At 52.7% G+C, this 10,630-nt stretch overlaps 1 protein-coding gene across 1 annotated transcript in view; it reads left to right on the forward strand.

The window, feature by feature from the left end:
- Positions 1-10,176, forward strand: part of IGFBP2 (insulin like growth factor binding protein 2) — a gene marked incomplete at its 5' end in the record, with an annotated part of 64,149 nt that extends 53,973 nt beyond the window's left edge. Inside the window, 3 exons of the mRNA XM_082484357.1 lie at positions 5,735-5,958; positions 7,437-7,577; positions 9,875-10,176. Coding sequence (XP_082340483.1) covers positions 5,735-5,958; positions 7,437-7,577; positions 9,875-10,042 — 533 coding nt within the window. The 3' untranslated portion in view covers positions 10,043-10,176. The remainder of the gene's footprint in view (positions 1-5,734; positions 5,959-7,436; positions 7,578-9,874) is intronic.
- Between the last annotated feature and the right edge of the window lie 454 nt (positions 10,177-10,630).

The raw sequence follows: 10,630 nt of genomic DNA on the forward strand, positions 1-10,630 counted from the left end.
AAGGGATCATGCATGACTCCTCCCCAGTCAGGCCTGTTAATGGCTATTAAACCTAGTCTAGATGCAAACTTTGGCTCCTGAACTGCTGATTGCCAGGCGGAGGGATTGCTGATTGCCAGGAGGAGGGCTGAGGAGGGATTGCTCTATAATTGTGTCCTTTCTTCTGGTCCTCTGCTGAGCACCCCCCGATGGCCTCTGTGAGAGATGTTGTCCCGGGGCAGGGAGGTATCGTCTCTGCTCTACACCCCTTCTGCATCCCTTCTCCTCCTGTCACCCGCTCTCTTACACGGCCCGTTGCTTGTGCTCCCTCTGTGGCATTTCCCAGTCACATTTTTTTGTGTGTGTGTGTGTGCAAAGAGTGAAACTTGAGCGGCTGCTTTGGTTTCGTCTGCCTCTGGAGAGCTGCATGTGGCCCGGTTTGATTATGCCCGGGGCCAGACCACGTACTGGTGCCCCCGCGTTTCCTCTCCGCCGCCAGCTGAGCGCTGACGGATGCTGTGCCGTGGCTCAGCGCTTTGCAGTTTGGCAGCGGTAACCAGAGCAAACTCTGGGTCCTTTTTGGGGTAGGATGGGCCAGAGGGCCTGGGGGGGACTTTGTTCTTGGCAGCTCCTGCTGCGAGGAAATTGCAACGCCGGTATAATCCCTGCTGGCAAACGTTTTCTGAGGTATCCGAGCTCCAGGTCAACAACGCCCACACCAGAGCTGTTGCACAGGAACCTTTGCCCAGGGATCTCCTAGAAATACTTTGCAGACTGATGAGGCAGAGGTCACCGGGGCTGCGGTCAGGGTTTGTCTGCTCCTTCCCCACCTTCCTGTAAGTAATTCTCCGGCCATGGCTGTTGTGCACGTTAAAGGTCAGGTTTAAAGGCCCTGTCTGCTCTCAGGCTGTGAAGGACAAGCGCTGGGCTCCTGGCAGCCTGGGACCGGCAGCTCTGCTCCTTCAAATAAAAAGTGGCAAGCAAAACCCAGAACAGGCGCTTAAATTATCCTGGAATAGTAGAAGTTACGGCCACAAGAGGCGATAAGTGCCGGAGGAAAAGAAGAAAAACCTGGATAGCCACACAACGCTGCCTCAGGGTGAAAAATCACTCTCTGGATGCTGCATTCCCGCAGTCCCGAGTGCTCTCGCTCCTGCGCACGGTGCGGTGCCAGGGCAGGAGCGCCGGCTCCTGGGTTTGCTCGGCGATTCCCTGCGTGGCTTTGGGCAACGCTCTCAATTTTTTCCGTGCCTTTTGTTTTTTACCGTGTGCAACCCAGGCTGAACACCTCTCTCTCCAGGGTAATTAATGAACTGCAAAGTACTTCGATGTCTTCAGAGGGAAAGCGCTGGCCAAGGGAGGCTGTGGTTGCTGCAGGAGGGAGATGTAAGTCCCATCCAGCCCAGGACACAGCTGGGACCTGAGTCTAGCCGGGCTCCAAGCAGGTTGTTGAAGGCCACTTGGGTGAAACTTTCTGTGGGTCTGGGACCTTAATCAGCACTTAAACAGTATGCAAACACCCTGGACAGATAAGCAAATGCATGTGAAACCCTGCGGGCAAGCTGTCGTCGAAGGAAAACAAGTGCAGAGAGAGAGCGGCGCTGGAGAGGGCGGCTGTGGTCCTTGGCATGGTGCATGTTCCCCGTGATACCGGCTGGCCCTCTCCTGCTAAGTGAGTGCTACTGGCTCCATCCCGTCCCGCAGCCCAGATACGCTTCGGGGCTCTTCAAAGGGATAAAGATGTATTTTTAACTTCAGGCAGCTGCCTTTTTTTTTTGGGGTGGTGGTGGTGTGGTGTGGTGCTTTTTTTCTTCTTGTAGCTCTGGAAGTGGCAGGTTGTTTTCAAGCCCCTCTGGTTCTCAGCTCTCGATAGAGGTGCCTAGAGGTCTCAAACCAGGTTCCCAAAAATTTCAGCACTGGAAATTGGTAGCCGCTTTTGAAACTGTTGGCAAGACTGTGCAGCTCCCTACAGATGTTAGCTGATGGCCATTTGAACATGCTTTCACCTCAGCCAAGTCCTCGCCCCATTGAAGCCAATGGGAATTTTCCTTGAAGAGGGCCATAAAGAAATCATTTTCTTGGCATGGTGAGAGGTGTTTCATGGGCTCCACATCAGTGTTCAGGAGAACTTCAGCTATCTGCTTTGATTCCTGCCACACTTGTCCCACCCTGCACAAAGTGCTCTACCTTTTGATCCAAAATAGCACAGGAGATGTTTTCCACATGCCATAGGAAAATGGAAGAACTATAAAACTTAATTGTTTTGGAGTTTGGCACCACTTCGTTCACAGATATATTTAGCGTGAATTGAAATTGGTCAGCAAAAGGGCGTTTGCCAGGATGACAAACGGATTAGGGTTGTATATCTGAGGCAATTGCATACCTGCCCATCCCATGCCGGTAGGGTTGATGGGCGGCTTAATTGCTTCATGGATAGTCATAAGCAAGCACGCACAATTTGCTTCTTTTGAGCAGCGTTAAAAAGCATTATCTGCCTGTAAAGGGCGTTGTTTGGCTTATGGCATGCTCTGTGTTCTCCCAGCCTCGAGGCTTGATGTCACCACACTTGTCCCATTTGCTCTTTGAAATGTGGTCCATCACACCTGATGCTCAGCCTCCTCCCGTGCGTGCAGCTCATCTGTGAAGAAAATGGTGGTGCTTTGCACGTGGGGCCAACTTCTTCTATCCTGCCTCCCCTCTCCAGTGGTGGAGCCATCCCTGCAAGCCCCAGGTCAGAAGTGCTCATCCTAAGAGCAGCACTGGGTTTGGGAGAGGGAGAAGCTATGATGGTACTCCAGCATCAGCCCCATGTGGATCAATCCAGCTCAGCAGGAGGGCGAGGGTACGGCTCGCTGTGGCTGGCTTGGCCTTGGAGAGGAGAGCTTGCAGTTGATAGCAGCTATATCTTCTTGGCCTCTGCTCCAGCCTTGCTCCTGTGATGGTGCCCAGGGAGCCAAGACCAATCTCTCCTGCCCCTGGGTGTGTTCATGCACATGGGCTTGCACACTCTGCTCCCATCGGTGGTTTTCTTTGGGCTGATATTTGTTAGCATTGGAAAGTGAGAAAAATGAGCGAAAATATTATCAGAAGCAGGTTTTGTGAATGAATCAGCCGACAAGAGGCTTACCAGCTCGCCTTCATTTACTAGCGCAGTGCTTATTTGGGCAGATGTCTATATATTTTAGTTGGAGGCAGGAGGGAGTGAGAATCGATGGGGGAAGGCACCGCTTCCAGTTTGCTGCTTTTCCGTCAGTTTGTACCATTGGTTTTCTGAATGAAGCAGGGGACTGCAACGTGTCTGAGATGCTGCCCTGCTGCTGCGCTTGTTCTTCTGCTGTTGACAGCTTGGTGAGACACCAAGGAGAGGAGAACAAAAGACTGTCGGAAGGCTAAAACCCTCCGAAGCAGCTCATTGAGGATCCAAGCCTGGCCAGCCTTGCCCGTCTCTTGCACGGTGCTTTTTCATTTGATCCTGTCTGAAGGGCGGCCTCATGGCCTTCTCCCTTCTCACTATGTGTTTCTAATTAACGGGGAGACTGGTGTATAAACAGAAGATTCCTGCTGAAAATATTCCTTGTCCGGCTCCTAGGATGACAGCCAGACAGCAATCGCCAGGCAGCAGCCCAGACTTTGAGCTCGCCCATCTGGCTATCAAACCTGGTTCCAGTTCTCATCTGGAACCAGTATTGAGGAAAGTCGTGGGTTTTGCCAGATTGGTTTTGCCCCGTGTTTGCTTTTCGGTTGCTACCTAAGCAGCTAAAAACCTGCAGACCAAATGCATTTAGTATTTCTGGGAAGTGGGATGATCCCAGTATTGGGAGATCTGGGGCCAAAATGGTGAGGAAGTTCAAAAGTATACTGGACAAATCCATTGAGGGGATGGGTCTGTCGGTGGCTTTTAAATCCTCTGGGTCGGATGCACTCTCCAGCCATGAAAGTGCTTTTACTGCTGGTCTGCAGCACAGATTGGCAATGGTCCTTCCGATGTGTGTCCCCAAGCAGCTGCTGAGAGTCTCTTGTGGATGGCATACTGGGCTAGGGTGGCTCTTTGATTCAGCTCACTTGGGCTGTTCTCTTGCCAGGCAGCCACTCATTGGCTGACTTAAGTTCAGACAAAACTCTTCTTGCAGTCTCCCCTGTGTGAGCCTGCGGCTGTCACACCTGAAAAGAGCTTGGAAGGCTGTGGCAGAAATAAAACACTTGCTATTATGATTTTGCACTCTCTGTCATGACAAGTAGAGCTATGCTCTGACAAAACATCACGATGCAGCTGCTGAAAAAAAGGAAATGTTAAAATCTGTAAATGCTCCGTGTGTTTGGTCTTCCAAGAAGCAGGAGAGATCCATAAATTAAGCATTCCTACATGAGTTTGCATTGCTTACCCTCCGTTGTGCACAGTATGATGTGATTTCTTTACTTCTATATCAGTGCCCGAGTTCTGGAGTGCTGGAAAGCTGAAATTGGAGGTGCCAGAGAGAATGCTGATGTTGGGAGGCTGGATGATACAGTTCCTCCTTGGCATATGCTAGAAGAAACTTCATGTTTGTCACCACTGTAGGACCAGAATGGCCTGGTCTGTCACTGGTGTGGGACCTGTGGAGCTGTGGAAGAGCTCCTCTATACAGAGATGTCCTTAGCCTGGGTTGTTGCGGTCGGAGATGATGTGCGTGCATGGGTTGAATCATAATTTGGACTGGAAAGGACCTCTGGAGGTCTTGGTCCAAGCCCCTGCTTAAAGCAGGGCCAGCTTCAATGGTAGATCCAGCTACAGTTAGATGTGCTTGCTCAGCCAGTTCAGACCAGGCACCAAGGAGGGGTCAGCTGTCACCTTCCAGGCTTCTGTAGCAAGCAGGAGGTACTGAGATCTGTCCTCATTGCCGCCGCAAAGTCCAAAGGGACTGGCGCCTGCAGCATTGCAAGCATCATGTCCTACTTTGGCAAGGATTGCTCTCAGAAACGGCACCCAGTGAACTGCGAAAATGCACAAAGCAGAGAGTGGAGGAGGTGGAAAAGGTCCAGCGTTTATCCCCAGATTTCTGCTAACTGATTTTGAAATGGCTGAACTAGCTGGGGGTCTCACAGCTTGCAGCAGTGGCAGAGTTGGGCGCAGGACACGTGGGGCTGTTCCACGGTCAGCAGAAGTGGCCAAGTGCAGAAATAGGTAGAAGATAAATGAGTAATGCACTGTATGACAAACGATGTGAAAGACGATACGGCAAGGACGATCACTGAAATGGCAGGATCTCCGAGGGAAATTAGGGTGGCCATAAAACAGAGGCAAGGTATTTTTGAAAGCAGGCCTGAGAATTTATTTTAGCACATTAATATTGAGTAAGTATTCCTGGAGATACTCTGGGGGATGATAGATGGGCTCAAGGTATTGTTACTAATCACTGTGGTTTTAAGTTTTGGAGCCGAAGTGCACTTGGCATCCTTAACCCAACTGGACTTCTGATGGGAAAATTACATTCTTCGGGAAGTAATTTAGAAGGTCAAAGAAAAACCAGAAAGAACTTCTCCAGCAGTGATTTCCCCTGCTCTCTAAACTGTCTTTTAGTGTGGTAATAACTCCAGAATGAAAGGATCTATTCTCACCTTCCAGATGAAAGGGCTAATGCAATTTAAAATTTTTGCATGCAAAGATTTTTATGGCTTGGTAACCAGCCACGCTTGAAAGCGATCCAGGATGGGATGAACACGTGAGGGAGCGCCTGGCTGAGCTTGACCCTTTCCTTGTCTGTCCTGTCTCCTGCAGATAATGGCGATGACCGGTCCGAGAGCATCCTTGCCGAGAACCACGTGGATGGCACAACAGGGATCCTGAGCGGAGCTGGTGGGAGGAAGCCCATGAAGACGGGCATGAAGGAGCTGGCGGTTATGAGGGAGAAGGTGAACGAGCAGCAGCGGCAGATGGGCAAAGTCGGCAAACCCCATCACAACCACGAGGACTCGAAGAAGTCACGGCTGTCGACGGGCAGGGTGAGGGGGCAGGGGTTCGTGGGGAGCTAACGGAGGCAGCTGCAGGCTCGCCAGGGAAATGCTGAATGCAAAAGCCTTCGTGACATTTGCAACAAACGGTCTTAAAAAGAAAAAAAAAAAAGAAAAAAAGAAAGAAAGAAAAAAGGGGGGAGAGGGGGAGAGAAGAAAAGGAAAAGCAAACGTTTGTTTTGGCCTGAAGTTGGGGCCGAACACACCATCTGATGAACTTTGATGTGCTGGCGAGGAGGTGTTATTTTCGTTGCCGCTTCACCTCCTGACAGCAGAGCCGGAGAAGGGGGGGTCCCGCTGGCTCGACACCTGCCTGCGCAGGGGTGTGAGCGTGCCCTTTGCCTGAGGACCAGCTTTCTCACACCCTTTTTCCCTAAGCAAGTGCCAGGGATGGCCCAAGGGGATTTGGGGGGTGGGAGGGTGTCTGCCTGCTGCAGGGCAGCCCCTGTCCAGGTTGAGGTGGGGAGGGGGTCGCAGAGCCCCCGAGGATGGGCTGTGGGGCTGTCACATAGCGAGAAGAGTGCCCGGAGTCCTCCCTGTCACTGTCTCTCTACCCTCCAGTCCTTGGCCGTGGTTTCCCTCTAGCGGGCAGCTTGGTCAAGGCAACTAGATGGGATGGGGATGGAAAGCCACCCCAAAAGGACCATAATATGTATCTTTATAACCACGTAGGGTATTTCTATCTGGGGAGTGCAGGGACAGAAGTGGGTTTTAAAAGAGCCCTCACCCCCTCCAATGAACCAGTGAAGCAGAGGTTCAAAATAAGGTGTAGGCTCTGTCAAGTTAGAGAGAATAAAAGTTAGCTCCCACACTGCTGCGGCTCCTTTGGGAAAAAAAAAAAAAACAATCCAACAACGACTGCAAAAGCAGAGAGGTGTGGACTCCAGCTCACATCAGGAGTAATTCAGCCAGGCTGCCTTGGCCGGGAGCCCTGGTTTGGAGCTGCTGTGGAGCAAGAGGCTGGCTTTTCTGGGTGCTCTCGTTCCCGGGGCTTCCACTCCGCTCCCATGGAGTCTCGCATGCTTTGAGTTGCGTTTCTGGGCCAAAGCTGCATCACAGGTGTGGGATCTGGACTGATGGAAACCTTCCTGATCTGTCTGGATTAGTCCTGCTTCACATCACTTGTCACACCAAGTGGGATCCATGGGACCATCTCTGAGGCGTCTCGTCCTCCGTGCCTCCAGGGCCTGTGACCTGGTGTCATGTTGGCTCTTGGCCACATGAGGCACATGGGAGACGTGCGTATCTCCCCACCTGCATCTCCACACATGGACATGTGTGGATGTGCCTTTGGGTGCCTGCAGGTGAAGTCAGCAGTGGAGCCTAGTGGCAAACCCGAGTCCCGAGGAGGTGCACACAGGTGTTCATCCTTACTGGTGTTTCTGTTTGTTGTCCAAAGTGTTGATATTATGAATTGTCCAATTGCCCTGATGGTTTTGTTTGTTTTCTGCTTTCTTGACTCTTTTCAGACCCCTTGTCAGCAGGAGCTGGATCAGGTCCTGGAACGCATCTCCACTATGCGGCTGCCGGATGAGCGAGGTCCCCTGGAGCACCTCTATTCCCTCCACATCCCCAACTGCGACAAGCATGGCTTGTACAATCTCAAACAGGCAAGTGGGGAGACCCAGAGCCCCAGGGCTGGCTGCACTCCCAGTAGTGGCCCTCGGCTCAACGCTCGTCCCCACCACGCGCAGCCAAGGGGGGGACACAGCAGCTCAGGCCTGGTGTCGCACACACGGTGCGAGCTGTGGGGTAAAGAGCAAATATCGCACGTGGCATGGTCAGGTTTAGTAACACCCAGGTGCATTTGCAGCCGCGGGCTAGCAAGTGGAGATGCGAGACCCACAACCACACATGGCTGTGGGCAGCCCAGAGATGGAGAATCTGTTTAGTTCAGAGCGTCTTCTTCCCCATGAGAGCTGCGTATCTCACCAGGTCTATTTTCATGTGCTTTGAGCCAAGTCTTGTCCTGGCTGGGCCCCGCTATGGGGGAAAAGCAGAGAGAGGCTGAACGCTGGCCAGTCCTGCAGACAAAGCAGAAAGCGCTTCTCCTGGGGTCAGGAAGGTGCACTTTACTGGTTTTCCTCCACAAATTGGGACTGGTCCCACAGCTCTGGGAGAGATTCTTTCCAGGCGAGGTGGGGGTTGGGGAGCAGCATGCTTCTGAAAGTATTTATGGGACCCAAAAGGACTCAAACGACTTAATGAGTGTCTGAATTTTGACTTCTTGGCTTCATTCATGCAAAACCAGCAGGTGTCAGCAGCTGAGGCATGGGGAAAAAAAATGCCAGGAAAAACCTCTTGGGCAGCAAAACACCAGCTTGTCCAGGGTTGACTGGCAGCCATGTGTGAATAGTACCAGGATATGAGCACCCCTTACAGCTATGTGTAACTAAGCCCTGGGAGGGGACCCGAGAAAACCTGCTGTTTTCATGGCTAAGCCTTTTTCTCAGCGCTACTTCTACCCCTTGATCAGGAGCATTAAAAAAAAAAAAAAAAGGCATTAAGAAAGGTAGGGGTGCTCTGAGATAATCTCCCTCCATCCCTTCTCTCTTCCCTGTCCTGACTGGACCCTGACACTGTGCCTCCCTCTGAAGAGCCCCGTGGCCTGTCTGGGTCCCCCAGCATGGGCACACGTAGAAGGGGGGACATGGAGCAGAGCTGGCAAATTCCCCCCAAAGAGATAAGCTGTGTCTGGGGACCGAGGCTGGGCGATGCAGCGGTGCATCGTGTGCTACAAAAGACAAGGCAGACTCTGCTGCTCCTTGTGCCTGGGAAACAAGTCAGCCGGCACTGGAGGGTGCAGATGGGTTACCCACTGGTCACTGCTGCAGAAAAAAGAGAGGGGACAAAAATTACTTTCTCTTCTCTGCCCCCCGCCCCTGCCCTGGCTAAAGACAAACATGAAGTGATACCCATTTCCTTCCATCTGGGTTTCCAGAGCTAAGCATCAGTTCCTTTTCATTTTCTGGAAATGGGATGCCAATAAAAGCATTCCCAGTTGCTCCCGCCTCCTGTGGGCCAGCACTCATGTGGAGAGTGCCTGGATGCACTCTCCTCCTGGGGAGGATTTTTTTTTTCTCTCTTTTCATGCTTTTTATTCCCCATGAACAAGGCTGCATTTTGACCTCAGTCTGGATGCAAAAAATGGCTTGAATTCAGCTTTACAGAGTGCACGCAGAGCCCAGCCTGCTGGAGTAACCTCTGCATCTCCCACTGCACCCTATTCAGAGATGTATCTGGTGGCACTGGAGGGATGAGCATTGGGTTCAAAGTGCCTGCAGCCCTGCCAGGGCAAGGGGTGGACGATAACCATTAGGGCAAGAAACTTCTCTCTAACCAGACCAGGCTGGGGGGCAGAGGACAGGCCCTGATGCACCACGCTACCCACCCATTACCTCTGTGTTGGGATGGAGTTAGACCCTGTTTGGAAACATGTTTGGCTCTGGCCATGGGGGCCTTGCTCTCATGTTTAGTTTGTTTAGCCTGATTTGCAAGCAAAATGAAGCTTACACAGCACCTCAGTCAGTCTGTCTTATCTCTCTTCCCCCAGGGATTTTTGACTCTGTGGGTGCTTTCATCCACAGCTGATGATAGAGGGTGATGCATCTCAGGGACAGTTGTTGCTGTTGTGGTTTAAAATCAGCTTTCTGGTCCTTGGCACAGCCCCTGGGAGAAGAGGTGGAGCCCTCAGCCTGGACCGCTGGAGCAGTGATGCTGGTGCAGCACAGACCCTGTGGTGCCTGAGTGCAGCATCCCTGAATCTTGCCTAAATCCAAACTAATGCCGAATTGCTGGAGAAACCCCAGCTCCGCCTGTGTTCAGGCTTTGGGCTGGTGCAGCTGGGAAAGGGGGTTTTGTCCCCCTATTTCCTCAGCTGATGGCTGCCCTGTCCCTCTCCGTGCAGTGCAAGATGTCGGTGAACGGGCAGCGTGGCGAGTGCTGGTGCGTGGACCCCATCCACGGGAAGGTGATCCAGGGTGCACCCACCATCCGCGGGGACCCCGAGTGCCACCTCTTCTACACAGCCCACGAGCAGGAGGACCGGGGAGCACATGCCCTGCGGAGCCAGTAGACGGACGTGATCCTGCTTGCTGGAGGCGGCTCGCTGTGGCCCCAGTGCTGGATTTTACATGGGTTTCAGCGTGTCTCTTTAGGCTCTGGAAGAGACTGGGGTTGGGTCCTGCGTGCTGCTCTCCTTCCCCTGCTGCCCGGCTCCTGGGGAGGGGAGGGATAATGGGAGGAGAAGGGCGGTGGGGGGGTTGCAAGGAGAAGGGACTGCTTTCCTATAGTCTTTCACCCAACGTAAGCCAGAGAACCGGTCTTTTTTGCTCCTCGCCCCGCAGCCCTGCCCTCCCTGCTGCTTCGCGGCATCTTCCCGCACTCTCCAGCACAGAGTGCCGTGTGCCCCCCGACACATCCCAGGGGACAAAAAACCCTTGCCACGGGTGGGAGTGGGACAAAAAAAACAAAGGAAAAAAACAACCCACCCTTTCCCCCTCTTTCCCTCCCTTCCCCGAGACCAAAGACTGTAAATACTGTGTCGCTTGCCTCTTGTGTCCTGCCGGTCCCCTGCGCCCCAGCCCGGCCATTGGTCCTGGCATGGGATGTGGTGTGGGAGGGAGGGAAGGAGGAAAGCCCCTGGCTTCCCAGCTGGAACATG

Source organism: Vanellus vanellus (genome assembly GCF_965231255.1).
Source record: "Vanellus vanellus genome assembly, chromosome: 5".
Lineage (NCBI taxonomy): Eukaryota > Metazoa > Chordata > Aves > Charadriiformes > Charadriidae > Vanellus > Vanellus vanellus.